Genomic DNA, 27,998 nt, shown 5'->3' with positions numbered 1-27,998 from the left:
GCGGGGTCGCGCGGTCTCGTCCGCCCTTTGTTGTCTCGGCCGCCGCCGAGCCCCCGGCCGGCAGCAGCGGCGGGCCCCGGCGGCGGGGCGGGCGGGCGGGCGGGATGTCCCAGGAGAATCTGCTCGGCATGGACGAGGGAGCGCTGCGGAAGCTGGTGAGTCCCCGCGGCGGGGGGGCCGGGGCACGGAGCGGGCTGGGCACAGCCTTTGCTCGCTTGTGGCGGCTCCCGAGGGGGCGGGTGGGTGCGTGTGAGCCCGGCGGTGCCCCGGTCCCGGTGCCCCGCCACGGGAGGGGAGGTGGTGGCTGTCCGAGGCGCGGGCAGAGCGGGCAGCCGGGCTGGCTGCAGGGGCTGAGCGGTAGCGCGGGCCCGTCGGCGCCTCCGCGGGTGCTGGAGCTGCCGCTGCGCCTCGGCCTGGGGGGCGTGAGTGGGGCCGCTGGCAAGGAGCTGGTGCAGTGCGTGGGGGGTTCCCGGACAAGCAGCACCTGGAGGGGCCCGATCTGGCCTGGGTCAGAGCTCTGGACACGGGTGAGCACCCGTCCTGCCCCAGTGACTCCAGAGACTCTGGACGTGCTGCTTCGGCCACACTTGGCCCTTTGCTCGCACCAGCGCCCAGGCTGTAATGTGTCCGTCGGCTCCATCTCCTTGGCCGGTGGCTCCCGCCTGAGACGTTTCCTGCTGCCAGCTCAGTTACCTGGTCACCGTTGTTCTCCTGGTGCCGGCTGCCGGCTGGCCGGGGCCTCGGCTTGGTGCCAGGGGCTGCTCCCCAGGCTCTGTGCCCGCTGGAGCGACGTCCAAGTCACATCCCTGCTCCGTTTGTTCCCCCGGGGAGTAAGAGCCGGAGCCGAGCCCTGGCATCGTGGCTGCCAGGGCCAGGTGGGCTCGTGGGGGACGAGGTGGGTGCCCAAAGGTGGGACTCCGGGTGCTGGGTTCGGACCTGCTCAGCCAGGGCTGTTGTGCCAGGAAGCCCTACAAACTGCTTTGGGCAGCCCTGCCGCCTCCCCTCCAGCCCCAGGGCACCGCAGGCTCAGGGCTGGGGGTTTGCTGGGTGCCCCGGGGGCCTGGGTGCCCCGGGGGCCTGGGTGCGGGGTGGCCCGGGCCGGCGCTGGGGAATGCTTACAGCAGGAAGCTGAGTCAGCCGGGAAGGCACGTCTGCGGGAACAGGAAAGAGTCGGGGTGCCGCGGCACCGGAGGGAAGCGGCAGCTGCGCCATGCCGTGGGCAGGGGGTCGGCACGGGGGCCGCGCTGCCCTGCCGGAGCCTCCTGAGGTGCCATCCTCAGCCTGCTCTGGGTGACAACGCGCAGACCTGCCCATTGTTCGTGGGCTGAGGAGCCTGCCGCTCTCCCTGGGGTGACGTTGGGGCCGACGGAGGGCCCTGGAGGTGTGGGGATGGGTGGTCTGGGTTTCTCCCTGTCCTGCCAGTGCTCCGGCTCTGCCATGTCCCGGCTGAGACAGAGCCCCGGGAGCGGTGATGGGGTGGGTGCCAGCTGTGTGGTGCAGCTGGGTCTCCAGCCAGCTTGGGGAGGTGGATCTTAACCGCACAGCAAGCGCCACTTCTTCCTGGGGCTTTGTCTTTGACCCGCTGGGGCTTTGTATCCCCAGAGCACCCTGCTCGGGTCTCCCTGTGCCTGTGCGGTGCAGGCTGGGGAAAGCCTGCTCTGAGCTGACGTGAGGCAGGGAAGGAATTATTTTTCTTTCTGGTTAGGTTTTGGCTCCACTCAGCTGGAAGAGGATTAGCCCATATAAGGGAAAACTGCCTCTCCCACCGCTTCCTCCCTGCTCCTCAACTCTCCCCAGCCCTCGGCTCTGGGCTGCTTCTCCTCCTTTCTCCCAGCAAGTGAGACCTTGGCAGCAGCGTGTGACGTTTCTGAGGGTCCTGGAAGAAGGAGGCTGGGGGATGTGAGCAGGTCCCTTGCTGGGACCATTGCTGTCCTGGCTGGGCTGGGAGCTGCTCGGGAGCCTCTGCCCCCCATCTCCCTCCTGTAGTCATCCACATGGTTCCCTCGCTAGCTGCCTGCTGGTATCCCAGTCCTGGGGAGGCCAGCTGGGATGAACCTGTGGTGCAGTGTGGAGGTGACCAAGGGCTTGGAGAAGCCTGGGGAGGAAGCTGCGGGGAATGGGGTGGGTGCTGCTGCAGGGTGCCCCTTAGGTGGGTGTCTGGAAGCAAGGGGTTATTTGAACGCTTGGGGCTTTGCTGGGCTCCAGGCTATGGCCTGCTGGCCCTGGGCTGGGGAATGCTTCCCTCTCCCGGCTCCTCCAGATCTCAGCCTGGTTAATTAGACAGACAGGATGCAAATCCCCTTGCAGGCAGAGGCAGGGCAGGCTTGAGCTAGGAAACTCATGGCCATGAGGTCCCCTTCTTCTTACACCTGGTCGCCTTTGGGAAGGGCTTCAGTGGCCCCAAGGAGCGTTGCATCCCTGCCATGTCCCTGTCACCCAGCTGTCCTTCCTGCTTTCCTCTGCCTAGGAGGCAGCCACGTTCTCCGTGGCTCCTTCCAAAGGTGACAGCAAAGCTTGGGGCTGCAGGAGGTGCTTGATGTGCCTGGCTCCTGTACCCCGAGCGGTTTCCCTGTGGCCAGGCTCCAGCCTCTCAATTGCTCTGTGCTCAGCTGCTCCAGGGAGCTGGATGGATGCAGGGCTAATTACGGCCCTCCCGGAGGATCTGCCAGCCGTGCTGGGGCTCTGAACACTGCGGTGCTTGGGCATCATTGGGAAAGCAGCCCACGGGTGCCTTGCCAGCACCCTTTTCACAAAGCCACTTTGTGTGTGTGCTGAGGCGGGCGTTTGCTCATAACCATTAATTTGCTGCTGGCTGGGCAGGGCTGGTGGGGCCCTGGCATGTGCTGATCCCTGGGCCTGCCTGTGCCGGCAGGGTTGGGCCCCTAGGTCCCTTCCCACCCCCTGGCTCCAGCGGTGGTTTCCGGCATGCTCCCCCTCGCCGCTGGCCACAGAGCCTCCAAAGCCACTCATTTGCCTCATCCCGGCTCCCTGCTGACGTGGGCTTGGGATGAGGCTCTGTCTCCTGCCCTGCTGCTGTTTCTCCTGTGGGGAGAAGCCTTCTAGGACCTGGGTGCGGGCCAGGTCCCAGCTGGAACATCCTGGACAGGGCAGACGCTGGAACTGGTGGGTGGGTGTCACACAGCACGAGGGTTACCGGGGGGTGTCCCCTGCTCTGATGTGTGCAGGGCTGGTGTCCCTTCATGTCCCCCCTTTCCTGGCAGTTCCGGCTCCTGCAGCTGCTGCCCCCTCCGTCGCCCTGACCCGGCTGCTGGGGCCGAGCCAGGCACCACCAGCAGCTTATTTAGGGAAGGGCTGGGACCTCAGCTTCCCGGCATGTGGTGGAGGAGTGTTTTTCTGTCCTCAAGGCTTTCGCGTGGCTGTGGGGAGAGCCAGGCTTGCCATGGGGCCTCTACCTCCAGCCCCTCGTTTTGGGCTGGACCAGGCTCCATCACTCCCCCAGCCCACTGCTGCCACACTGTGAACAGCAGAGCTGGGCTTCCCGACTGGCCAGGGTGGCCACTGTCCCTGCTGGAACAGGAGGGGTGAAAGGCCCCGTCTAGGTGCCTTTGTCCTGGCAGCCAGCGTCCTGGCCTGCAGCAGCATCCCCAGGGTGCAGGCAGCTGCAGCGTGGACGGGAAATGGGAGGCCCGTGTGGACGGACGGGCGGGTTTCCTCCCCGACATCCCCCTGCCCTGGCAGCGCAGCAGCTCCTGCTCTTCCCAGCTGCTTCCCTGCCCTTGTGCCAGTGGAGGTAACAGCTCCGGATAAGAGCCCGGGGGGCTGCAGCACCCAGCCCTGGGCAGCAGGCAGACACTCGCGCTGCTGCAGGATGTGATAAGTGGCTGCAGTGTGCCGGGAGGGGTGGCACTGTCAGCCGGCCTGCTGGGGCCAGGTTGGGAGGGAGCACCCCAGCTTCAGGCGGCTGCCCCCAAGGTTGCGTGCGTTTTCAGCACCAGGCTGGCCAGGGGGAGCTGCCCTGGGGGTCATCAGTTGTGGCTGCCAAGCATTCTACTGGGGTCTTTCCAGCTGGGGAAGGATAATGCTCCTGGCTGGGCTTCGAGGCTGGCAGGGGCTGGAGGACCACAATTTTGGCTGCCGCTGGGGTGGTACATGGCTGTTCTGTGCCTGCTGGCTTCACTGGGATGGAAATATCCTCCCCTGTTCTCCAAACCCTGAGCAGGGAGGGCAAAGGGCGATGGCTTTGCTGGGGGCTCTGTGCAGGGGGGTTTCTGTATGCGGGAGGTGGTTTGGGGCTCTCGGCGCTGCTCAGCCTGTGTCCAGCTGAGGGACCAACCCTGGATTCCCACTGCAGCAGAACCTGAAGAGCCCGGATGGGCGGCCTGGCAGTGGCCCATGGGACTGGAAGGGAGGGGACTGATGCTCTTGTCCCGTGGTGCAGCCGCGGCCGCTCCCAGCATGCCGGGGCTTGATGCTGATGGCAGCTGCTGTAGGTCACGGGGTTTATTTTTAACGAGCTCCATGGGAAATTGCCTCCTGGGTTCCCAGCACCGGGTCAGTCCCGATGTCCCACAGCAGGACAGTGGGGCTATGCCTGCCCTGGCTGGCCTTTCCCCACGGATCCAGCTGCCTTCTACTCCCCTTCAGTGCAGGGGGGGGGGGGCCTCTGTACAGCCCCCTCAAAGCACTTGGGCTGGTGGCAGGGCTGGGGCTGTGGACCTGATCTGTTGGAGAGGAAGCAGCTCTGGGTGCCCATGCTAGGTCCTGGCGGGTGGCCTTGGGTGGGCTGAGTAGCACCCACGAGATGTTCATGGGGGGGTTGGTGGCGGGTCGTGGCCATGCTTCCCACATACAGAGGGTTGCACTTCGATTTAGGACAGATCCCGTTCATGGATTTGGCTCCAAGAACCGCCTGCCATGCCCTGGCACTGGGTGAGGGTGGGGAGGGCTGCAGGGGGGGCTGAGGGGGGCCCCTTGTCAGTGCAATGCTAGTACCCTCCCAACCAGCACCTCCTGAGGGCCATGGGGCTGGGGGGGAACAGACTCTGCTGTCCCCCTCTGCTGCTGGAGGGGCTGGCGTGGGCAGGAGGGCTTGTCCCTGTGCTGGTGGCATGGGGGGGCAGGGCTGCAGTGAACCGACCCTTGGGGGCTGCACGGACCACCGATGGGCATTCATGCCGTGCGCCCTTGTCTCCTTGCCCCTCACATGCCTGGTGGTCTCAGTGTCAGCATGGCAGCCCCTCGCCATGGCTGATCCCAGCATCCCGCTCCTGGGGGGGGGGGGCGTGCACGCTCCCCGCGGGGCCTGGCAGTGCCGGGCAGCGTGTGCCATGTGCGTGGGCCCCGCCAGACAGACGGCCCCATTGTATGGCGCGTGGGCAGCCCGCGGCAGCCCGGCGGAGGGCGGTACCAGGGCTGAGCAAAGGGGCCACAGCGGCCGGAGCCGGTGCTGAGCCCTGTCCCGTCACACCCAGCTGGAGGCAACGCTGGACCTGGCCGAGCGGCGCCGCATCCGCTCGGCCATCAGGGAGCTGCAGCGGCAGGAGCTGGAGCGGGACGAGGAGGCGCTGGCATCCAAGCGCTTTCGCCCGGAGCGTGGCAGTCACCGACAGGACGACAAGGAGAACTGGCCTCGGTGAGTCTGGCCTGGGGCTGGGGTCCCACGCACCCCCCGCCTTTGCCCCAGGAGACGGTGGCTTTGAGGCCCAGCCCCACTGTGGCTTGGACAGATTTGGGTTTGTGCGAGGGTGGGAGCAGCCTGGCACGGAGCGGTTTGGTGCGTGGCGGGGGCCATTGCCTGATTTTGCTGGCTGCCCACGAGGGACTTTGCTCCCGAGCACCCACGGCAGCTCCCGGCCGGCCACTCTCGCCCCCGCGCAGGTCCCGGCGCCTGGAGGAGGAGCAGCAGGCAGCCCTGGCCGCCTTGTCCCAGCAGCTTGAAGCCATCACAGACGTGGAGGAGCTGACAAAACTGGTGAGTGACCGTGTGCCGAGGCTGACTGTGTGCCGGGGCGACCCTGCTTCTCTACTGGGTGTTTCACTCTTGCAGCTGCGGGCGGCGGGTGAGTACGAGGAGCGCAAGCTGATCCGAGCTGCCATCCGCAAGCTGCGGGCTGAGGAGATTGAAGGTGAGGCACCATTCCTGTGTCCCGGAGTGGCTACCATGGAGAGCCTGGAATGTGGGCAGCTCCTTCCGAAACGCCGCCTTTGCTCCTATCCAGCTGCAGCCCTGGCTGGGAACGTGCAGAGCAGCCGGAGGGACGGCAGCGAGCCCCACGCTGTGCCTGGGGATGTGAAAAGCAACCGGAGGGATGATGCTGAAACACCAGCCCTGGCTGGGAGCGGGAAGAGCAGCCAGAGGTGCGATACCGAGCTGCCAGCCCTGGCCGGGAGTGAGGAGAGCCATGGTGAGGGCAGTACCAAGCCCCTGGCCACAGCCAGGAGTGGGGAGAGCAGCCAGCAGGATGATGCAGAGCAGCTGACGCTGGCTGGGCTGGAGGAGAGTGGCTGCGGGGGGGCTGCAGAGCAGCCCCCTGCCCAGGAGCGCAAAGGCTCAGCGGTGAGTGTGCAGGGTGCTGCTGGGGAGATGGGACCACCAAAGACCTCCTCGCCTTCCTTCCCAAGGGCTCCTGTGCCAGCCTCTCTGGGGCACAAACCCCCAGGCATGCTGGGCTCGCTTACCCGAGGGGACTGGGGCAGGTGGAGCTGGGGTCTCTGGGGACGTGGCCTGGCTGTGCCTGTGTCACCAGTGGTGAGCTGGGGCTGGGGGCTCAGGCCTGTGTGCCCCTGGGCTTCTCCCTGAGGATGAAGCCTGGGCACGAGTGCTGTGGGTGAGGGGGTCTGCGGGGCCCCTCAGTGCACTTGGTGCACCCCTCCGTGCTGCGGCTCTGTGGGTATGGTGCTCTTTGGAGGCGATGGCCACTTGTCCTGCCTGTGGCAGCTGCCTACATCAGTCCCCTTGCACAGGCAGAAATGTTGATCCCTCTGTCCCCCTCCCTATGCTCATTGTTCCTGCTGTCCCTCGAGGGGCTGGGGATCACTCTGGAGCAAAGCTGGTGCCCACCACCCATGGTAGAGGCTCTCTGGCCGGTCAAAGGATGAGCTGGTGGGGAGGGCTGGAAGGAACAGGCACAAGTCTGGGTTTTCTGCACAGCAGAGGTGACCCTGCAGGTGACTATAGCTTTCGTGGTGGTAGGAGGTCCCTGCAGAGACACCATGTGGAGTTGCCCTTTGGGAGAGAGGATGGGGAAGGGAGAAGCAGTGGTTATAACCACAGCTGAGCGGGAAGGCGTGGGTCCCTGCATCTGCCTCTGTGCAGCCCAGCTTCCCCCTCCACCTGCCCCAGGGCCATGGCAAGAGGCTGCAGGGGGGACATGGCCCTGTGCCACCTTTCAGCACTGTCTGCCTTCCCCATCCGGGTGTGCTGGCACGCTGCCCCCATCCTGGCCGTGCTGGGACATCTCCCAAGCAGCTGATGGAGCTGTCCCACTCTGTCTGGCTGATGACTCCAAACCCGAGGCCATTACCCTGGAACAACGGCTGCAGTGGTGCCTGGGTTTGGGTCCTGGTTCCCCAGTGCTCCCTTGGGGTACGGGCCCCTCTCCGCCTCCCCCCACTCTGGAGTCATGTCAGCACCTGGAGCCTGTGGTGCTCCTAGAGGCACTGGCACCCTGTGCCTTGGCTGGTGACACCAGGACACCCCGTCCCTGCTCAGGCGCGTGTCACCTGCATGCAGTCCTGTGCCCAGAGCATCCCATTGTCTGCCAAGCAGAACTGCCAGTGCTGTGGGCAGGGACAGGGTGATGCAAAACTGGGTGCTCCCTGCCTTAGAGAGCCCTGAGGTGCCTGGGCTGGGTGGCAGGAGGGGACAGGGGCTCTGAGCAGAGACTGTCCTCTCCTCCCACCTCCTGGCATCCATGCTGGACAAGGCTGGTGTAGTCGTGGCAGAGGCCACAGAGGGACCCAAGAGCCAGCTCCTTGCTCCGTGCCCTGGTGCTTAGCCCCACGGAGAGGGGTGCAGGGAGCCCCAGGGCTATGCAGGGTTTGGGCCCCCCCCTTCAATCAACACAGCATCCCTCTCCTTGTCTGGGGGAGGCAGTGGGGTGTGGGGACACTTGTCCCCCTGCCAGCCTCCTGCAGTGACCCCTGTGCAGGGGGTGGCTTGTCTATCCCTGGCAGCATGCCGGCAGGGACATGGGTGGCATGGGCAGAGGCCACAGCCTGTGGCATGTCCCTGGCCGGGTGGCAGGGATGGGACGGGGTGACCCAGTCAGAGACTGGCCCTGCTCTCACCCCCTGCTCTCCCCAGGCCCATGAGCAAGATGACGCAGTGGAGCAGGAGCATGTCCTGGCTGGGATGCAGGAGCTATGCAGCCGGCAGGCGGGAGACCCCCAGAAACCCAGCGCCCAGGGTGAGTCCCCACGAATGCCGGAGGCAAAGCCCTGTCTGAGTGCGTGCCGGGGGCCAGAGCAGCACCAGGGCCAGCTGCAGGCAGGGGCAGGAGGATGGAGAGGGCAGCACGGCATGTCCCAAAGGTGTGGGCAGGGGAGCCAGGCGCCTGCTGGGGCCGCAGGAGCAGGGATGCTCTGCAGGCAGCTGCAGGCTTCCCCCATGCGGAGCCTCTTCTCCCTCCTGCAGCTGTGGTTTCAGGGACCCTCGTGCTCGTGGAGCTGCAGCCGGCCCCAGAGCCCAGTCCGGAGCCCGAAGATGGTGGCAAGGAGGTGGAGCGGGGCCAGCTGTGGTCCCCAGGTGCTGCCCAGCCCAAGGGGCAGCACCAGGCAGCCTGGAAGGAAGGGAGCGTGGGCAGCCCTGCCACCACCCAAGAACCCGGTGGGGGACAAAGCCACCGGGTGGAGCAGCCCCCCCCAGGCCAGCCCAGTGCTGGCAGCCAGGGCAGCCAGGTACAGAACTGGTGACATGGGCTGGGGCCGACACTGCCCTCTTTGCCATGGGCTGTCGGTCCCATGGGTGAAGGCGGCTTGATGGGGTGGGGGGCTGCGTGTGGCCCCCCCAGCTGACTGCTTTGCACCTTTCCTTTCCTGCAGCTTAGTGTTGGGGTGCAAAGCCAGGTGCTGGAGCCAGCCGGGAGGCGTGGGGAGCCACCAGCGGGTAAGTGCAGCCCCATGAGGAGGGAGTGCTGGGGCCGTGGCCCCCCCTCTCCTCCCCTCCAAGCTGGGCAGTGCTGCCCCAGGGGGCCCCCACTGCCCCCTTGCCCTGCGGGATGTGCGTCCCAGCGGCGTGAGGAAGGACGTCAGTCCTGGGGACATGACTTAAGCCCATGCGGGCTGGGGCAGGAATGTGAGGGCAGGATGTGGCCAGGCCAAGGGCCATCCCCAGCTGGTGGCCATTTGCCACCTGGCGGTGCGGTGGCGGTGCCTGCCCCAGCTGGGTGCTGGGGGAGCAGGGTGCCAGGCAGGCTGTTTACCAGTCCCCCAGCTCCAGGCTGGGCGGCAGCAGGGCCATGAAAGGGAATCGGTGCCGGCAGCAAACCCCGGCCTTTTGCATTCTTTGTCCCAATAAGGCTGGGAGCCGTGTGCCTGCTGGCCCCGACCCCCCCCGGGGCCACGCTCGCTGGCCCGGCCGGGGCCCAGCACCCACCGGTTCCTCCCTGCAGCCTTGAGGGATAGCGGTGGCCAGCAGCTGCCCTCTTCCTAGTGCTGGGAAAACTGTCCCCGTGGCTGTGCCGGGAGGAAACGGGTGTGAAAAAAACAGAAAGCAGCTCTCTGCCCCCAGCGTCAGGGTTCCTGCTCGGAGCCACCCTTGCAGGTGGAGGTCCCCTCCTTCCGAGCAGCCACGAGGGGCTGCTGGCTCCTGGGAAGACAGATACGCTGGGGACATACTTTGAGGTGGTGGGTTGCATCGTGGCACAGCCCCGGGGCAGAGGGAAGTGTGCAGGACCTGACCCAGCCTTGCATCACCTGGGGGGCTCAAACCTGGGTGCTGGGGAAAGGCTGAGCCTCCCCACTTGGGCATCAGAGCACTGCCTGTTCAGTGCCTGCCTGCACCCTGGGTGCTCCTTGGGTGGGGGCTGAGCAACTGGGCCCCCTCACCTTCCTCTCTGGAGGTGATGCTGGGCTGGCCCCGCTATGCCAGGGCCTGGTGGGTGCAGGGGTGATCCTGATCTTTTGGCACAGACCCTGGGTACCACTCGCTGCTCTGCCGGGGTGCGGGTAGCCCAATCTCTGCTTTGCCCTCCTCTGCGGCATGGTTTGGCACTGCAGGGCAGAGCCAACTGCCTGGGGTGCAGAGCAGCCTGCAAGTGCTGGTGGATTTTGGTGCTATGCTCTGGGGAGTGTGGGATGGCAGGGAGGGGGACCCCAGGGTGCAGCGCCTGGGGGCTTGGGGTGGGGTGTGGCAACAGCACCCTGTGCCACATTCACCCTTGCATATCTGGCCTGTCCCTTCCCAAGTGGCAGTGCCCACCCAGGATGTAGCGGGGACCCCGGCTCACCTGAACACTCACCGGTGGGAGCAAGTGCCCTCCTCCACGCGCCCGGCTGGTCGCACAGGTAAGGTCCCAGCGGCGGCTGCCTCCGCTCTCTCTGCTTCCTAGTGGCAGGAGGTTCCCGGCAGAGCCCGGGCAGGTGCGGAGCTCTGCGGTGGCGGGATGCTGCGGGATGCAGCTGGCTGCTGGCTGCCCACCCACCCGCTTCCTTGCCCCCCCGCCCAGCATCCATTCTTCCCCACTGGTGCGCACGAGCAGCCAGGCCCCAGCGGAAGCAGGGGGGCAGAAGCTTTGAAGGGCTGCGGCCACCCCGGGGTGGGCAGCGTGCGTGGCAGGGCATCTGGAGGGGTTGCATGTGTGGTGGGGTTTCCGGGGGGGGCAGCATGCATCGTGTGGGCACCACAGAGGGCTGCATGCGTGGCAGGGTACCGAGGGGAGGGTGGCATGGTGCGGGCACCCCGGGAGGCAGCACGCATGGTGGGGCACCCGGGGCGGGGCCGGGCAGCGTGCATCGTAGAGGGCACCCCGGGGGGCTGCATGCATGCGTAGCAGGGCACCCCGGGGGGCTGCATGCATCGGGGCGGGCAGGGGGGTGCAGCATGCGTGGCGGGAGCGCCCGGGGGTCGCTGCAGCCCCGGTGACCCCACGGCGCCTGTCCCCCCTCCCCGCAGAGCCGGGCCGCGCCGGGCCCCCGCCGCGGGCCGCCTCGGTGCGGGAGCGCGCCCAGCGCTTCACCCCGGCGGGCCCGGGACCGGCCCCCAGCACGGCGCCGGCGGCGGCGGCGGGCGGCCCGGCGGGGGCGGGCGGCGCGGGGGGGCGGGCCGGGCCCGGCCAATGGCAGCGGGGGCCCCGCACGGCCCCGCCGGGGCCCGCTCAAAACGCGCGGGGCGGCGGCGGCGGAGGCGCACAGCAGCGTCCGGCCCCGGCCCCGGTCCCCGCCGGCCCCCGCCCCGGCCTCCGCCCCGGCCTCGACGGCATGAAGACCTGCTTCACCATCGAGATCAAGGATGGGCGAGTGCAGCCCCTTGCGCCCCGCGTCGTGGCCGCCCCCGGCAGCCAGCGGGCAGGTGGGCAGCGCGGGCAGCGCGGGCAGGGGCACGCGTCGGGGCAGGGGGTGGCGGGAGGAGGATGGGTGGCGCAGGCAGGTGGCGTCCGTCGGGAGGCTGCGCGGGGCAGGCGGGCACCGTGGGGATGATGGGCACGAGTGGGCGTCGCTCGGGGAGGTGGGGCTGGGAAAGGTGGGCGCCGGCAGGTAGGCAAGGCAGGCAGGCGCCGGCAGGGCCGTAAGCACCGTGGGACGGTGCTCCCGATGGGACGATGCGCACAGTCGGGCAGTGGAGCAAATGGGTGCCAGCGGGCAGCTGGGCACTGACAGGGTGGTGGGCGCTAGTGCGCGGGTGGAAACCAGCAGGCGGATGGGCAGCAGTGGGCAGGTGGGTAGCGATAGGCCAGGCAGGCACTGATGGGACACGTCAGCAGCAGCAGTGGCATTTGGGTGCTGGCAGCCCCACAGGCTGAGCATGGGCACTGCCAGAGGAACAGAGGCCATGGGCAGGAGCGTGCCCAGCAGCCCTCACCCTTTGGCAGGGATGCTCAGCCTGCCCAGGGCATCTCAGTACCGGGAGGCTGTCTGGCCCTGCAGCCTGTCCCCATCCCCACTCTCCTGCCACGCTCATGCCCGGGGTCCTTCTCCAACCCCCTGCCCTATCCCCACAGCACTGCCCCATTCTCTGCTCCATGTTCAGTCTGTCCCCACTGATCTGCTGGTCCAGGGGAGTCCATGGTGTCCTGCTCCATCCCATCCTCACTGCTGTGTGGTGTCTGATCAAGCCCTGCCCCTGATCCAGCCCTGCCTGCCTGCAGACATGGCTGGCTTAGGGTGCTCCTGGGGCCATCCCTCACGCCAGGAGGTCTTGGCTCCAGCTGGAGCGCAGCGGAAAGTGCCCTTCCTTGGCGAGGAGGATGAGCCAGGGTGGCGAGGGGGGCCTGGCTTCCTTGTCCCTTGGCTGTCCCCAGAGCCCTTCCCCTGTGCCAGAGCTCGGTGCCCACCACTGAGGCAGGATGCGTGCAGCAGCCAGGCAGCCCGGCAGGAGCCGCTCCCCAGGTGCAGGGCTGAGCCTGCCGGGCTGGGGCAAACCCCGCATGCCTCTTGATCCTCTTGCAGAGGTGACCCTTGGGCTGCGGAGCACCCCCATCCGCATCACCACCGTCCCCAGCAGCGTCAGCAGCGTCTGCAGCATCAGCAGCTTCAGCAGCAATGTCACCAAGGTGAGTGCCCAGAAGGGCTGGGTGCCATGGGGCCATGCCCGACTTGGACATGGCCTGGGGCCTCCTGGGCTTGGGATGGGGAGCGATGATCAGGGTGGGTGGGTTGGTGCTGGCAGCATGGTCCAGAGGCTCTGGCTGTTTTTTTGGTTTTGTTTGGGGTTTTTGTTTTGTTTTGGTTTGTTTTTTTACAAAGAGACCCTGGGGTCTACGCATTGAGGCACAGCCCCAGCCATGTGAGCCCCCTGGACTGTGCCACCACATATGCCAGCACTTAGGGACTGGGGGGGAAGTGGGCTGGAAGCTTTTTGTGGATCTCCCTCTGTTTTAAATACCTTTTAGGGTGGCAGCAGCTCAGGGAAAAACCCATTGCCACCCACCCCTCTGTTTTCCCTCCTGGGAATGGACCTTGACTGTGGTGCTGGGGAGCCTGCCCGGGGAGGGCTCCCCAAGGGTCTCTGACCCACTCGAGAGCTGCGGGCTGGGGTTCTGCCTGCTCCTGCTTTGCAATCCCAAGCCAACAAGACAGCAGCAGCCCCAGCCCGCCTGGCCCGGGAGGGATTCTTGGGTACGACTGGAAAAAAGAAGAAAAAATCCTTCTGCTCTGTTTTGGGGGGAGAGCGGGATGAGGCGCTCCCCAGGTGCTGGGGGTGGCGGGGCTGGGTGCGCACAGGAGGCAGCCCCACGCGCGCAGCCCTTCAAGTGCTTTTATCTGCTCCTGGCCATCTAGGGTAATGCGAGGCGCTCGCGCACACGGCCTTGGCAGGAGCCGGGATGTCAACTGCAGCGCTGCGTCGCTCGTGGCCCTGCATGCGCCAAGCTGCCTCTGCGGGCATGGCAGCGCTGGTGGCCATAGCGCCGCTGGTGTCCACGGCACCACTGGCTCACTCCGTCCTCGGCTTAGCCTTGCCGGCGTGAAGCAGGCAGTGCCCGCAGGCTGGCAGGGCTGCGCTCAAATGCTGCCTGCGCTAGGTGGCAGGTCCGGCTGCCCACAGGCAGCTTGCTGCCTGCAGAGGGGTGACTTCCCCGCACTAATGCGCTTGGGCAGGCTTGGCCCGAGCAGCCCGTCAGCTCTCATTAAGGTATTAGCGGCACTGGCCGGCAGGGTCGGGGGCTTGGGACCCATCGGCTGCCTGGCAGGAGACGCAGCCTCCAGGTGTGCTCCCAGTGGGCAGGGAGGAGGAGGAGGCGGCAGCGGTGCCGGCAGCCCCACCAGGTAGGGCTTGGCTGGAGGGACTGGTGGGGTGCAGGGATCTGGGGACAGTGACGGTGGCTGCTGCAGTGTGTCCTCTTGCTGGTGGGGTGCTGCCTGTGCCCACTGCGCAGGGGCCTGCTCCCCCTGGGGCATCCATCAGGCGGCACAGGGGGGACGGAGGTCCCCAAAAGTCACGGCTGGCGGTGAGGGCCCTCAAACCGGCACCAGCCTGGGGCTGGAGATGTCGGTGCGTTGTGGGTGATGCCAGCCAGGAGCGGGAGGGCACTCGGGCAAAAGAGTGCGTGGGTGGTCCCCGGCCCTGGAAGCACACCCAGCACGGCGACGGTCTGGGGCTGATCCCGCATGGGGCCTCCACCCCACCCGCCGTGCCGCACGGCCCCCCCAGGCTGGCGTCGCAGGCACCGGCAGCCGCCCGGGGCTGGGGGGCTGCTCGGCAGGCCTCCCCCTTGCCGAGCCACCTGGTCCCGGGGCTGGAAACGCTGCCAAGTGTCGGCGCTTGCCTCGGCACCCCTGCGCGGGACCCCCGGCCACTGTGACAAGAATAGCCCAGCGGGCTCGGAGCTGGGCCAGGCCGGCCTCCAGCCGGGGGTGGTGCCCCCCGGCGCCCCTATAAAGGGCAGAGGACAGCTGAGCGGGGCTCGCCGCGGCGCCTGCCGGCACCGGTGCTGCCGCCATGCCGGGGGTCAGCCTGGAGGGGCTGGCGCAGGCCGGGGCGGCCGAGCTGGCGGAGCTGCGGCAGGAGCTGGGGGCTTTCCGGGGGGCCGTGGAGGGGCGGCTGGAGCAGGCGCTGCGGCGGGTGCAGCCCCTGGCGCGGGCGCTCCGGGCGCTGGAGGAAGAGCACCTGGAGCTGCGGGCAGAGCTGGCGCGCCTGGGCCGCCGCCTTGACCTGCTGGTGCTGCGGCTGGGGCCGCAGGACCCCCCCGGGGAGGACCTCAGCACCCTCTTCCTGGAAGCGCAGGACCCTTGTGCCCACTTCGAGGGCACCGAGGAACCCGGTGGCCCCGTGGCCCATCCGCCCGCTTTCTCCAGCACACGCCAGCAACCGGCCCCGCGCCTCTCCCGGAGCAACAGCGGTGTGAGTGCGGGCTGCCCTGCCCCACGGCAGCGCCTGGCGGGGGGGGTGGGAGGGTGGCACCGGCCCGCGGGGCTCCCGGCGGCCCTGGAGGAGTTTGGAGCTACGGCGAAGCCCCTGGCGTGAGGTGGGACCGTGGCTGCGGTGCATGGGCAGCGCGGCGTCGCTGGGATTTGCCACCATTTGGGCTCGCTGCTGCGGGGGGCGGACGGCGCCTGTCTGCTCCGCATTGCCGGCATGCCGGCCGGGTGGGCAGGCTGCAGGCAGCTGTCCTGCCCCCGCCCGCACACAGCAGTGGCGAGGCGCAGGTGGTGGCACGGGCGCATGTGGCCGGCATCACCTCCCGCCGGTGGCTTTGCCATGGGCCGGGTGCCAGGCCAGGGCAGGGGGGCCCAGGATGCAGGATGGGGCCAGGTGTGTGTCAGAGCTGCTCCAGCCCCACACCAGCACGTCCTCTCTGCTGCCTCCGTGCCCTATTCCGGGCCTGGCCCGCTGCCTGCCGCGCATTGCTGGGGGGTCGTGCTGAAAGGGACTTGGTGTCCTGGCTTTGCTCCGGCGGGGGCCGAGCTGGCCTAGATACTGAGCGGGGATGCGGGGGAGGCTCTTGATCTCCTGCAACAAGCTCTTTTCTCCACTAAGTCCTTTAATTCCCTGGAAATCCCTTGTGCTGCTAGCGGTGCACGCTGGCCTTGCCAGCACCTTTCCCGCTGCTGGGCACCAGGCACTGCCCAGCCTGGAGCACCCGGGCAGCCCCTGCCTGCTGGAGGGCCCCAGCAGCCTGTGGTGATGGGGGGTGGGGAATATTTGGGGACGTTTTGGCAGCCAGTCTGGGAGCAGGTCGGAGACTGCCAGGCCCTCCCGGGGCAGGGGGTGCTGCAGGGGGGAAATGTCCTGCTCCCCTGCCTGCCTTGGTCACCACAGATGCCCACGACATCCCACCGGCTGTGTGTTCTTGTGCCACATGTGGCACATCTTCTTCAGGGTCCCTGCTGCCCGTGGCACTGGGCAAGTGTCAGGGCGGTGGGGGGCTTGGACCCTGAGCAGCATGGTGGCAGAGGGGTGGCCAAGCTGGCGGGGGCTCAGTTGCACAGTGCTGTCCTTGTAGATGGAGCCGGAGACGGTGGAGCAGCCACAGGCGCCTAGGCTGGAGCCAGAACTGCCCAATGGCATGGAGAAGGTCCAAGCGAGGGAGCTGGAGAGAAGGAGCAAGCTGAACATCGAGGAGCTGAATAGGATTGAGGATGAGGATGTTCTGGATAAGATGGTATGTCCTCAGCTGCCAGGCTCCTGGGGAAGACAAGGGGACCCCGAGCTGGTGGCAGAGGGGTGATGCTGACCCCCACCTCTTCCTGCAGCTGGATCGGACGACGGACTTTGAGGAGCGGCGACTGATCCGAAACGCCATGCGGGAGCTGCGCCAGCGCAAGCGAGGTACTTGGGGATGGTGACCCCCACAGGGGTCAGGATTCTGGTGGTGGTGTTGCAGGTGGAGCCAGCAGAGTGCTGGAGTGGGGCTGTCCAGCTATGGTAAAGCAGGAGGGTGCATTGGGTCTTCTGCTGCACCCCTGGCTGTGCTAAGCTGAGGACATCATCCTTCCCATGAGCCGGTTCTGGACCAGTAGCAGCTGGCAGGACCCCCCATGTGGCAGGGACCGTGCCCGCCGCCCCTGCCTCTCACTGCTGACACCCTTTTCTGCCTGTGTTTGCAGACCAGCGGGAGAAGGAGCGGGATCAGCGGCTGCAGGAGATGAGGAGCCAGGCTGCAGCGGGGAGGGCCAGCCACGCCACGGAGACCACCACCACGCAGAGCACCCAGTCGGCCGACGGCTTAGCGCATAGCACCGTCACCAAGACAGAACGTCTCGTCCAGTCTAGTATGGGCTGTGGGAGTGCAGGGCTCACTTGCCCAGCATGGCCAGTGTGCTGACCCTTCGGGAGGCTGTGCAGAGTCTTTCCCAGGGCTCTGCCACCACAGCTTCTCTCTGCCGCTTTCGCTGCTTGTCCTGGCTCTGGCTTGACCGCGCTGGGAGCAGGACTGTGGTTCGGGGCTGAGTTTTGCTGCATCTCCTCTGCCTCGCCCAGAGCCTGCCTGGGGATCTTTAAGGGATTTGCTCTGGTGACTTGCCGCCCAATCCTCCACCCCATCAGGGTGGCAGGGGCTTTGTCTGTACCTTGGGCCTGTCTCCTGTCCCCTACACCTCTGCTCTCCCAGTCCCTGGGTGGCTCAAGCTGAGAGTCACTGCAGAGGGCTGAGGGATGCTCCAGCTCCCCGCTCCTTTGCACTGGCCTCTTTGCTCTGCCTGTGGGGGGCACGTACAATCTATCCCCTCTCTGCCTGCCCTGGCCATGGCTCTGCCACCTGGGGCTTCTCCCTGTTGTGCTACATGGATGTGAGGGTGCTTGGCAGCAGTGGGTGTCTGTGGGTGCCGCTGCCCTTGGCCCCAGCTGATCCCCCGTTGCCTTGCCGCCTGCAGGTGACGGCACCAAGACCTCCCGTACCACAACCATGGAGTCAAGTTACGTGAAGAGATCAGACAGTAAGAGTTTTTGCTGCCCTTCCCACAGGATCTGGGCACAACCTCAAGGGCATTGCTGCTGCAGAGCCATCTGTGCCCGTGGCACGGGCAGAGCCTCCCACCTGCCTGGTGCCACTTCCCTCGGTGCCTGCCCAAGGCCTCTCTTTTTCTCTCTCTCTGCAGATGGCAACAGCACACTTGTTCAAACTAAATCATCCTATAGTTCCTCTTCCAAGAAGACCGGCAGGTGAGCAGCGGTGCATCCCCCAGGCCAGCCCCAAGCAGTCCCTGTCAGCCATCTGCTTGCACAAACCCTCTCTACCCAGCTTGTGGTGTCCCTGTGCGGGGAGGTCCCCAAAGCTTCCTGGTCCTGGGGCACACACTCTGTCTCCAGCAGTCCCCCTGGGTCCCTCCATGGGCCTGGAGATGTGTCTGCCAGCTGGGGACCTTAAGCCACCCCCCTTCTGTCCTTGGGATGTGGAGCTCTCCAAAGCACCAGGGCTGGGAATAGGGTGAGGCCACCACATGCCCTTCCCCGGGCTGCCCACAGCCCCCGTTAGCTTTGTCTGTCTCTCTCCCAGCATCTTTGACCGTGAAGACGAGAGTACCTCCAGGCAGAGCAGCCTGGCCGCACTGGAGCGGCGCCAGGCTGAGAAGAAGAAGGAGCTGATGAAAGCTCAGAGCTTGCCCAAGACATCTGCCTCGCAGGCTCGCAAGGCCATGATGGAGAAGCTGCAGAAGGAGGGTGGGAGGTGAGGCTGGGCCAGGGGCAGGCTGGCCGGGGCGGCAAGCGCCACATGGATAACACCCTGTGTCTTCTGCTGCAGCTTGCCAAACCCTGCGGCAGCGCGCACCGCCGTGCAGCGCTCCTCCAGCTTCGGTGTGCCCAATGCCAACAGTATCAAGCAGATGTTGCTGGACTGGTGCAGAGCCAAGACCCGGGGCTACGAGGTGGGTGCCACCTCCTCTCCCTATCCCCAGGGCCAATTGCTCTGCCCCTCGGTAACTCTCCCGCCCTCACAGCACGTGGACATCCAGAACTTCTCATCCAGCTGGAGTGATGGCATGGCCTTCTGCGCCTTGGTCCACAACTTCTTCCCCGAGGCATTTGACTACAGCCAGCTGACGCCCCAGAACCGCCGCCACAACTTCGAGGTGGCCTTCTCCTCCGCAGAGTATGTAGCTCTCGTGCCATCACGTGGGCTTGGGGCGGCTCTCCCACTTGCTGCCTGGGGCGAGGAGGGACACAGGCAGGGGTGATGGTGCTGGAGGTGGGCGCCCGTCAGCATCGCTCCCCCCGTGTTGTGCAACAAGGTTTGGACACCGGGAGGGGGAAAGCAGTGGCTGCGTCAGAGCCACAAGAGGCCAGCGCAGCCCAGTCTGACATGGCAAGGGTGGGCGCGGGGATCTGGGCTTCCTGGGTGTGGGGCAGAGCACCCAAAGGCAGGGCAGCGGCTCCCCAAGCTTGCCTGGCCACAGGCAGTACGTCCCATCCCTTGGGAGCGGGGTTTGTCCGTGCCAGGTGCCTCCTTTCACGGTCGTAGGGGCTCAAACACCGTCGCAGCTTCTCCAGTCTCTTCCCTTCCCCTGTTGCTTCTGGTTTTCCTGGGTGCTGAGAGACGGGAGCGCATCCAGCTGGAGGGCTGGCAGCCAGCCCCTCTCTCCTTCCTTCTGTCTCTCTCCCACCCGCTCCTCCTCCCCTCCAGCACCCTGCCCAGGGGCAGGGCCGGACAGGTGGGGGTCCCATCCTGGCCGGTGCCCGGGGCGGTGGCATGAGCTGGGAGCTCCCGTGAGGTCCCTGAGTGCCGTAGGGCAGTTCGGTGGAGCGAGAAGGGGGCAGTGTGCCTGGCTCTTGGCGCTCCTGGTAATGGACTTTTTGCCTTAATTGGGGAACCGGTGCGTGGACTTGAGAGTGCCATCGATCTCTCCAGCCTGGAAGCCAGGTGGCCTCTCGTCCTTCCTCTTCCTCCTCCTCCAGCTCTTGTGAGCATCTTCTCCCGAGCTTCCTGCACCAGGGCTGTGCCGTGCAGTTCCAAGCGGAGCTGGGCAGGAGGGCTGGGCTTGAGCCCCCCCATCCTCCCGGCGGGTCTATATAGGAGCTATATAGAGCGCTGCTCCGCTCTGGAACCTGCTCCCCAAGCACCCGGCGCGCCAGAACACTTCACTCCTCCTCCTCTGCCTCCGTCTGTCCTTCCCTCTGGACCTCACGCCTCTCCACGCCGCTCACCCGCCCTCCCCCTCCCTTGCTTGTGCTCCCCCAAATCTCACTGAATGGCCTTGGCGCGGTGGTGCCTGGAGCCCTCCTGCCCCTGCATCGCGCACCCCCAGAGCATGCAAGAGCAGAGCAGCATCTGCCTGGGGGAGGGACGGGAACTGCATTGATCCGTGTCTCTTGTTTTCTCTCTTCCTCCCCTCCCCGACTGGGCTGCGGTCACTGGCTTGCCCCTCTCTCTCCCTGCCCCCAGGAAGCACGCGGACTGTCCGCAGTTGCTGGACGTGGAGGACATGGTCCGGATGCGCGAGCCAGATTGGAAGTGTGTGTACACATACATTCAGGAATTCTATCGCTGCCTGGTCCAGAAGGGGCTGGTAAAAACCAAAAAGTCGTAGCCCATTTTCACCCCCCCTGGGAGCGATGGTGAGAACCTTCCCCTCCAACTATCTGCCCGCACCCCACCACCGCCGCTTGGCCGGGGAGCGGCCGCCGTGGCTGGGGAAGAGGCTGGGGGATGCTGGTGGGCGAGGGGCGAGTCCTGGTGGTGTCGGCCAGCGGGGCCAAGCTGTGGCCAGGAGAGGGGTGGAGGTGGCCGGCTGGCCTTCCAGAATAGCACCTATGGGGATTTGGGGAGGGGTGGACTGTGTCACCCTGGGGGGACTGTTGGCTCTCCAGCCACAGCCAGGGCGGTAGTGGGAACAGAGCTGCCATGGCTCTTCCCTCCCTGCTGGCTGAGGCTGACCCAGGGCATTAGCTGCTGGGGATACCGCTCTGGATGCTCTGCAGCAGCATGAGCTGAGCGGTGCTGGAGCCCCCCCCTCCCCGGGATGCCCAAGCGTCACTGCTTGTATTTGCTGCCTCCTTCCCTCCGCCCTGGCATGTGTGGGGGCTGCTGGACCCGGCCGGGGGGGCGGGTGGGAGCAGGGGGATGCTGCCAGGCGTGGGCGATGGTGCCTTGCCCGTGAGGTGCTCCCTGCTCATATATGGGCAAGAGTGGGGAGCCTGGAAAGTGTGACTCAAGGCTTGGGTCCTGCCTCGTCTTGCAGTGTTTGTGCCTGTCTTCAGGGGCATCCCAGCTGGCGCTGGAGCCCCTGCTCCCCGGGCTCTGTGCGGCACCAGCACACCGGGGCCCAAACAATGGCTTTATAAGGGCAGAGCTGCTCTCCTTGTGCTGCCGTTGCTTTGCCATCACCCCCTGAGCTGGGGTGGGTGGCGGGGGGGCTCCAGAGCTCAGGCGGGGGCTTTCCCAAGGCCCTGAGCACGGCCTCCTCCTTCCCCAGAGTAGCCGAATCACGAGGTAGGGCCGGTGATGGCCAGGCTGTGGGCTCGGAGCCCATCGACTCCAGCGCAGCAGAGGCCCCGTGGGAGAGCTGGGACAGTGGGGTGCAGGAGCAGGGTCCTGGCAGAGCCCTGTGCTCCCCTTAGTCCTGGTGCTCCCCAGGGGGCTAGCACCAGCTGGGGGGTCCCTCCTCTGCTCTACTGGCTGGGGTGGGCTGTGCTGGGAGAGGGGGCAAGGCATGCAGCAGGGTTACTGCAGCCGAGGAAGATGGGGGAAAGGGTGGTGGTGGGTGGCAGCTTGGGCTTTGGGCCCTCCTTGTGGTCAGAGCTGCCCAGTGTGCCCTGCCATTGGGGCAGAGCCCCTGCCAGAGGGTGGCCCCAGCGCCAGAGCAGCTGGGCCAGCCATGGCATCAGTGGGGGCTGCCAGTTCACACCAAGCAGCCCCCAGGTGCTGGCACATCCCCTGCCCCAGGTGCTCGTGGCTACATTGGCCATTAGCAGCAGCAGCAGCAGCCTGGGGGGCTCCAGCGCTGTCTGTCCCTAGCGGGTGCTGGCAGCTGCCCCACTGCCTGGCTGGGGTGCAGGGACCCAGGCAGGGACAGGGGGGTTGCTTCTGTGTCGTCGTCCCCCAGCAGAAAGGCAAGAGGATGGAGGCGGCCAGTTCCCCTCTGTGGCCAGCCTGGCTGTCGCAGTGACTACCCTAACTGTGGTGGCAGCCCCCTCAAGCTGGACATCCCCCCCTGCCCCAGCTGCCCAGGGAGCCCTAGCCAGGGGAGAGGGGTGGCACCTGCAGCCCAGGGAACTGGGTGGGTTGTGTGGGCAGAGTGAGGGCAGGGCTGCCACTCCACCGAAGGGGCAGCAGCGGAGCTGAGGATGTGGGGATGGACAGCTGTAGCCGCTCTGCAAGGGCCCCCCCATGGTTGGCAGCTGCTGGAGCAGGGCCCTGTACAGACCCCAGCTCCGCACCAGGGCCTAGGTGGGAAGGTGGCAGGCACAGGCCAGCGCTGAGCTGGTTGAAGCCGGGCAGTGCCCAGCCCACTGGTGGTGCTGTGCTGTGCCTGGGGCAGGCATCCCCCGCTGGGGTCCAGTCCAGAGTGAGTGTGGGAACCAGGCTGGCAGAGCTGGTGGGAAGCAGGAGAGCAGAGCCAGGGCTTGCAGCAGGACTGATGGGCAGCATGTGCCCAGTTCTGCCCTGCCTTTCCCTGGACCACCTGGTGGGGGTCAGGGTGTGGGCACGGCACAGCACAGACACGTGTGGGTGGGCAGGCAGGTCTCCCTACAGTGCACCAGCATCAGCTGGAGGAGGAGGAGGGTGGGCACAGCCTGAGCAGGGCGTACCGGCCGACACCAAGAGCTGGGGCAGAGAGCAGCAGGATGGCAACGGGTGTAGGCAGGCAGGCAGCCCCTGTTGCAGGCAGCACGTGCTCTTCCCAGCGCCAGGAGCAGCAGGACCGTGGGTACCGATGGGTGGGCAGGAGCTGAGTGGGGCTGAGGGGAGTGGTGCCCAGTGCCAGCAGGCCCTGGGTGGCGTGGGTTCCCTGTCCCAGCCCCTGTGGCGGGGCAGGCTGCCCAGGGCCGTGCTGAGGGCTGTGTCTCTGCAGGACGCTGGTGGACTGCGTGCCCCTGGTGGAGGTGGAAGACATGATGATCATGGGGAAGAAGCCGGACTCCAAGTGCGTCTTCACCTATGTGCAGTCCCTCTACAACCACCTGCGTCGCCACGAGTTGCGCATGCGGCAGAAAGAGTGCTAGAGCCTGCCCTGCCCACCGCCCCGCCGCCCCCTGCCCTCAGGGCTGCCGGTGGGCAGGGGAGCTGCCTGCCCCTGGAGCGTCCAGGGGAGCCACAGGACCGGCGCTGGGGATGAGGGGGCTCTGCCACCAGGGCAGCCCCACGCCTCTGCCTCGCTGGAGCTCCCTCTGCCCCAGCTGGCTGCGGGCTGACCCCGTGGGCAGGGCAAGGCAGGGCCAGGCAGGCGCTGCCAGGGATGCTCCGCAGCTTGGCTTGCCTCCTGCGCTCCAGCATGTTAAGTTATTTGTTCTCTGGGAGTTGTTTGTTCCACGGGCAGCGTCCCTGCATCCCTAGGGAGGCCCGGGCATGGCTGCGCCCTTGAGCCTGGGGCTGGCATGGGTCGTGCAGCTCAGCCTGGGTCGCGGGGCATCCCACAGGCAGCGTGCCCACAAGCAGTTCTCCTTGGCCCCCTGTGAGGAAGCCCCTCTGCCCACCACAGGCCTTGCTTGGTGCCACCTCCCTGGGGATGGCTCCACAGCCCCGTGCTGACACCCTGCTTCCCACCGCGCACATCCACCCTGGGGCGCTTCCACACTGGGGGGCTGCAGCACCCATGTGCTGGGGAGCGGGCGGGAAGGTGAGGGGTCCCGGGGAAGTGAGGGGCCCAAGGAGCGAGCTGGGACAGCAGCCCCTGCTCTTCTCCCCAGCTCAGGGCACCACGTGCTCAGCACCGCTCGCCCCTCCATCACCATCTCTACACCCGCGTTGACACGTGTACCAACACACCAGCCAGACAATAAAGGTTTATTCTACAGGGTGACGCCTCTGCCTCAGGTCCTTTTTCCCAGCTGCACTGCTGCTTCATGCCACCAGCGCAGCGCACGTCACAGCGCCCAGGAGGGTGCTGGCAGCCCCGCCTGCTCCTCGACCCCTCTGCCTGCAGGCCCACTGCTCACCCAGCTCAGGGGGAGATGCAGGGCACGTGCTGCTCCTCCTGCTCAGGGACAATGCCCAGAGCTGAGGAGCACCATCAGCATCCCACCCTGACCAAGGGCTGTTGGTTCACTGCCCCCTGCCGCCCCCAGGCCTGGCACAGTGAGAAGACCCCATGCTGCTACAGAGGCTGCATCAAGCCAGGTCTGCAGACAGCGCAGCTGCGCCCTGCTCCCTTACCCGGCCGAGGGACAGATGTGCCCGCCAGGCCAGTGCAGTCATTGGGCTTTGGCTCAGCGCTGCAGGACCCACTCATGGGCTTGCACCCGTCCCCCTGCGCCCTGCGAGAGCAGCTCATCCCAAGCCATGGTGCCCCATCCATCCATGGATCCAACACGCCAGGGAGGGGGTGGCACAGGAACAGCACGGTTGGTCTGTGGAATGGTGTGTCAGCTCATCAGCAGTGGCTGTGACCCTGCTGTGCCCTCCCACCTCTGTGAGCGTTATGGGGCACCCAGCTACTCCAGCACCCAGTACGGAACAGGGTGGGATGCACCCCACTGAGCCTTCCCTGGAAAGATGACACGGTGCAGCCAATTGTACGCATGGGCTTTACTGGGGGCTCGATACGAGACAACCCTGGTGGGGTGTAAAGCCATACCCCCCGGGGGCAGCTCTCCTACCTCCGGGACTCAGCACATCTACCCTCAGCACCTGGGGCTTTCTGCTGAGGGTTTCATCCTGTCCCACTCAGGTAGGATATTGCTGCCCAGTGCCGGGAGTCAGCTAAACCCTGGGGCATGGCAAGGGAGCGCAAAGAACACTGCTCCTCCCAACCGGCCAGCGATGCCAGGCTGCAGGGCAGGGAGGGCAATGACAGGCATGTGGACATCCAGGATGGCTGCAATACCCAGGAAGCCCCTGCTCAAGGCTGGAGCTGCTCAGGGCATTCTCGGGGCAGAGGCTGCACAGCACCAAGCAACAGCACGGGCACCTTCACCACCCTGCGGCAGCATCCCCAGCTGCTGTGACACTCGTGTTCCCATGTGCTGGGGACTGGCCACCGGACCCTCTCCCAAGCACGGCAACCCTCGCTAGAGGTCTGGGTGTTCTCCCTCATCACGTTCGCGTGGGGTCTTGCCATTGGCAGCAGGAACTCGCAGGGGTGGCAGGGTGGACAGAGGCCTGGCAGGGGCAAACTGGAACTCCTCAGGCACGGGGGCGTCAGGCGTCTCCTTGCGGTAGAAGCCCAGCTCCTGCAGCAGCTGGTTGATCTCCTCCCGGGTCATGTCACTCAGGGGGATTCTCTGCACGCAGACAGGGATAGCAGCCTGGCGCCTGTGGGGCACCGACCACCCCAGACCCTGCTGCGGCAGCAGGTGCCACGCTGCCCACTCACCTCCAGCTCCTCGTATCGGTGGCTGAGGAGCACAAGTTCAGGGTCAGCACCGGGCAGATGTTTCATCTCCAGGTTGTGGCTGGGCAGTGCGTTAAGGAGTGGACAGTACTGGGCAGGCCTATGCAGCCCCCCATCCCATCCTCTGTCACATCCCATTCCCTCCCATCCCATCCCGTTCTGTCCCATCCCGTCTCATCCTCCATTGCATCCCATCCTACCCCGTCCTATCCCGTCCCCCAACCATCCCGCCCTCCACCCCTCATCCAGTCCCATCCTCCACTTCATCCCACCCCTCATCCCACCCCAACCTCCATCCCCTCCCACCCCTCATCCTGTCTCACCCCGTCCTCCATCCCATCCCGCCCAGCCCTGTCCCGTCCCATCCCATCTCCTCCCATCCCGTCCCATCCTCTATCCTCGTCCCACCCCGTCCCTCCCCGTCCCACACCCCGTCCCCCGGCGCCCACCCCGGTACCGAGCACTGCCCGCCGGCTCGGCGGGTACTAGAGGGGGATGTCCTGCCTGACGAAGGCCTTCACCTGCGGGCAGAGGGGGCGGCCCGGCTCGGCTCAGCGGCGGGGCGGCCCCGGCCCCGGCCCCGGCCCCGGCCCCGGTCCCCCCCAGCGGCACCTACCTCCTTCAGGCGGTTCAGCCGTCACCCGCCGCAGGTCTGCGGGAGCAGACAGCCCGTCACCCCCGGCGGCGTCCCCGGTGTCCCCCGCGCCCCCCGCCCGCCCGCCCCGCGCTCACCTCCACCTTGCCCCGGGCCAGGTCCCGCAGCTCGGCCCCGCGGAGCCGGGGGGGTCCCGGGCCGCCCCCCGCCGCCAGCGCCGCCGCCGCCGCCGCCACCAGCAGCGAGAGCGACAGCGCCCGCAGCATCCCGCCGCCGCCGCCACGTCACACCCCGCGCGCGCGCGCCGGCTGCCCCGCCCCGGCGGGCACGGGCGCGCGCACGCACAGGGCGAGCCGCCGCGGCACGCGCACACGGCCCGCCGGCGGCGGCAAACGCGCGCCGCGCGTGCGCAGCGTGCGGACGCTCGCCCCCTGCCGGCGCGCGTCAACCGCGGCTCACGCGCCGCGCGCAGGCACGGCGCGAGCGCGCACACGCACCGCGAACACCGCTCCGCGGGCGCGGCCGCGTCCCGCGCACACGCACCCCTGCTCCGCGCGCACCCTGCGCACGCGCATAGCGCGAGTGCGCGTACCGCACACGCACGCCCTGCGCACGCGCGCACCCCGCCCCCCCCCCGCACACCACGAGCACGACGCTGCAAACGCACCCGTACCGCGAACGCGCTTATGCGCGCTGCAAACACGCAGTCGTGTGCGCACGTGCGCACTGCACGCTGCAGACACACGCCCGTCACAGACTGAATGCGCGGGCAGGCTGCAGCCCCCCCCGTACTGCAAATGCACCACCACCCCCCCCCCCACGCCCACTGCAAACGTGAACACACACACACACAGACACCGCGAACACACGCAGTGACGCGCAGGACAGGGTGTGTGCGTGCACACCTGTCTGTTGTGCATGCACAAAGCGGCACACAGCTGCACGCACACACAGCTGTGCACACTCACGCAGCCTCCTGCATGTACAGCTGCAGGCACACACGCGCAGCTGTGTGCACAGAGCTCTACATACACACAGCTATATGCAGTCCACACACCAGTGCACAGATGTAGCTCCATGCACACATGGAGCCACAAACAGGCAGGCAGAGCTGCATGCAGCTACCCACCCCAACTGCTCGCAGCATGCGTATGCCCAGACACAGGGGCATACACAGCAGTGCACAGAAACACACCAGTGCGTGCAGACACACATGTAACAACAGCGTGCGCACACGCACAAAGCTCTATGCATACATCTGGCTGCATGCACGCACACATACTGCACTCCCCAACTGCACGCACACGCAACAGAATGCACACACGGCTACGCGTGCACAAAACAGCGTGTACCCCTGCACGCACCCACACATGCAGCTGCACACAAGCACCTGCACACATGCACATCCCCCTGGTCACAGAATCACGGGATCTCAGGCCGGTTGAGGTTGGCAGGGACCTCTGGAGGGCATTGGGCCCGAGCCCCTGCTCAAGCAGGGCCACCTGCAGCCAGCTGCCCGGGACCATGTCCAGACGGCGTTTGAGGATCCCCAAGGTGGGAGACTCCAAAACCCTCCTGGGCAACCCGTGCCAGGGCTCGTTCACCCTCCGAGGGAAAAAGTGTTTCCTGATGGGCAGAGGGAACCTCCTGTGTTCCAGTTTGAACCCTCTGCCTCTGGTCCTGCCACTGGGCACCACTGAGAAGAGCCAGGCTCCTTCCTCTCTGCACTCTCCCTGCAGGGATTGATGCAGATCGACGAGATACCCCTGAGCTTCCTCTGCTCCGGGCTGGACAGTCCCAGCTCTCGCAGCCTCTCCTCATGTGGAAGATGCTCCAGGCCATCATCTTTGTGGCCCTTCATTGGACTCCCTCCAGTAACTCTATGTCTCTTGGACTTGCTCTTGGGAGCCCGGCAATAGACACTACAGCAGTGGCCTCGCCGGTGCCTCCTTGACCTCCCTTGACCCGCTAACAACACTCCTGATGCAGCCCAGGACACCGTTCACCTTCTTTGCCCCAAGAGCACACTGAACTCATGGTCAACGTGGTGTTCCCCAGGACTGCCCGGGCCCTTTCTGCAGAGCTGCTTTCCAGCCAGGTGGCCCCCAGCGTGTCCTGGTGCCTGGGGTTGTTCCTCCCCGGGGGAAGGACGTTGCGCTTGCCCTGGTTGAACTTCATGAGGTTCCTGTTGGCCCATATCTCCAGCCTGTCTGGGTCCCTCTGGATGGATGCACGAACCCACTGGTTTACCAGCCACTCATCCCCGTTTGGTGTCATCTGCAAACCTGCTGAGGGTGCGCTCTGTTCCATCATCCAGGTCAGCAACGATGACGTTAAGCAGAAGTGGAGCCAGTATTGA

General features: G+C 66.5%; 2 protein-coding genes across 2 annotated transcripts; one reads left to right on the top strand and one right to left on the bottom strand.

Annotated features, from left to right (window-relative positions):
- Positions 1-23,508, top strand: SMTN (smoothelin). The gene is made up of 21 exons (XM_075041958.1): positions 1-155; positions 5,433-5,593; positions 5,839-5,932; positions 6,008-6,086; positions 6,180-6,517; positions 8,267-8,369; positions 8,597-8,859; positions 9,004-9,067; positions 10,369-10,467; positions 11,075-11,470; positions 12,568-12,671; positions 16,062-16,220; positions 16,312-16,387; positions 16,666-16,830; positions 17,431-17,493; positions 17,656-17,719; positions 18,054-18,224; positions 18,300-18,423; positions 18,496-18,647; positions 19,938-20,110; positions 22,567-23,508. Exons 1-20 carry the CDS (start codon positions 105-107, stop codon positions 20,080-20,082), a joined length of 2,871 nt encoding a protein of 956 aa, XP_074898059.1. The 5' UTR covers positions 1-104; the 3' UTR covers positions 20,083-20,110; positions 22,567-23,508.
- Positions 23,509-23,629: 121 nt separating this feature from the next.
- SELENOM (selenoprotein M) lies at positions 23,630-26,042 on the bottom strand. Its single transcript, XM_075041959.1, has 5 exons — positions 25,777-26,042; positions 25,661-25,696; positions 25,531-25,565; positions 25,027-25,105; positions 23,630-24,934 (listed from the first exon to the last, which is right to left on the bottom strand). The coding sequence occupies exons 1-5, from the start codon at positions 25,903-25,905 to the stop codon at positions 24,722-24,724; spliced, it is 492 nt and encodes a 163-aa protein (XP_074898060.1). The 5' UTR covers positions 25,906-26,042; the 3' UTR covers positions 23,630-24,721.
- Positions 26,043-27,998: the final 1,956 nt, after the last annotated feature.

The sequence above is a fragment of the Buteo buteo genome, chromosome 11, assembly GCF_964188355.1.
Source record: "Buteo buteo chromosome 11, bButBut1.hap1.1, whole genome shotgun sequence".
Classification (NCBI taxonomy): domain Eukaryota; kingdom Metazoa; phylum Chordata; class Aves; order Accipitriformes; family Accipitridae; genus Buteo; species Buteo buteo.
The sequence above is the reverse complement of the archived record's forward strand: the minus strand, read 5'-3'. Positions and strand labels throughout refer to the sequence as shown.

Bases quoted from the DNA above. Each gene is read 5' to 3' on its own strand.
- SMTN (XM_075041958.1), top strand. From the start codon at position 105: ATGTCCCAGGAGAATCTGCTCGGCATGGACGAGGGAGCGCTGCGGAAG. The intron at 5,933-6,007 runs GTGAGTGACCGT...TCACTCTTGCAG, and splicing joins TGGAGGAGCTGACAAAACTG to CTGCGGGCGGCGGGTGAGTA. The intron at 6,518-8,266 runs GTGAGTGTGCAG...TGCTCTCCCCAG, and splicing joins AGGAGCGCAAAGGCTCAGCG to GCCCATGAGCAAGATGACGC.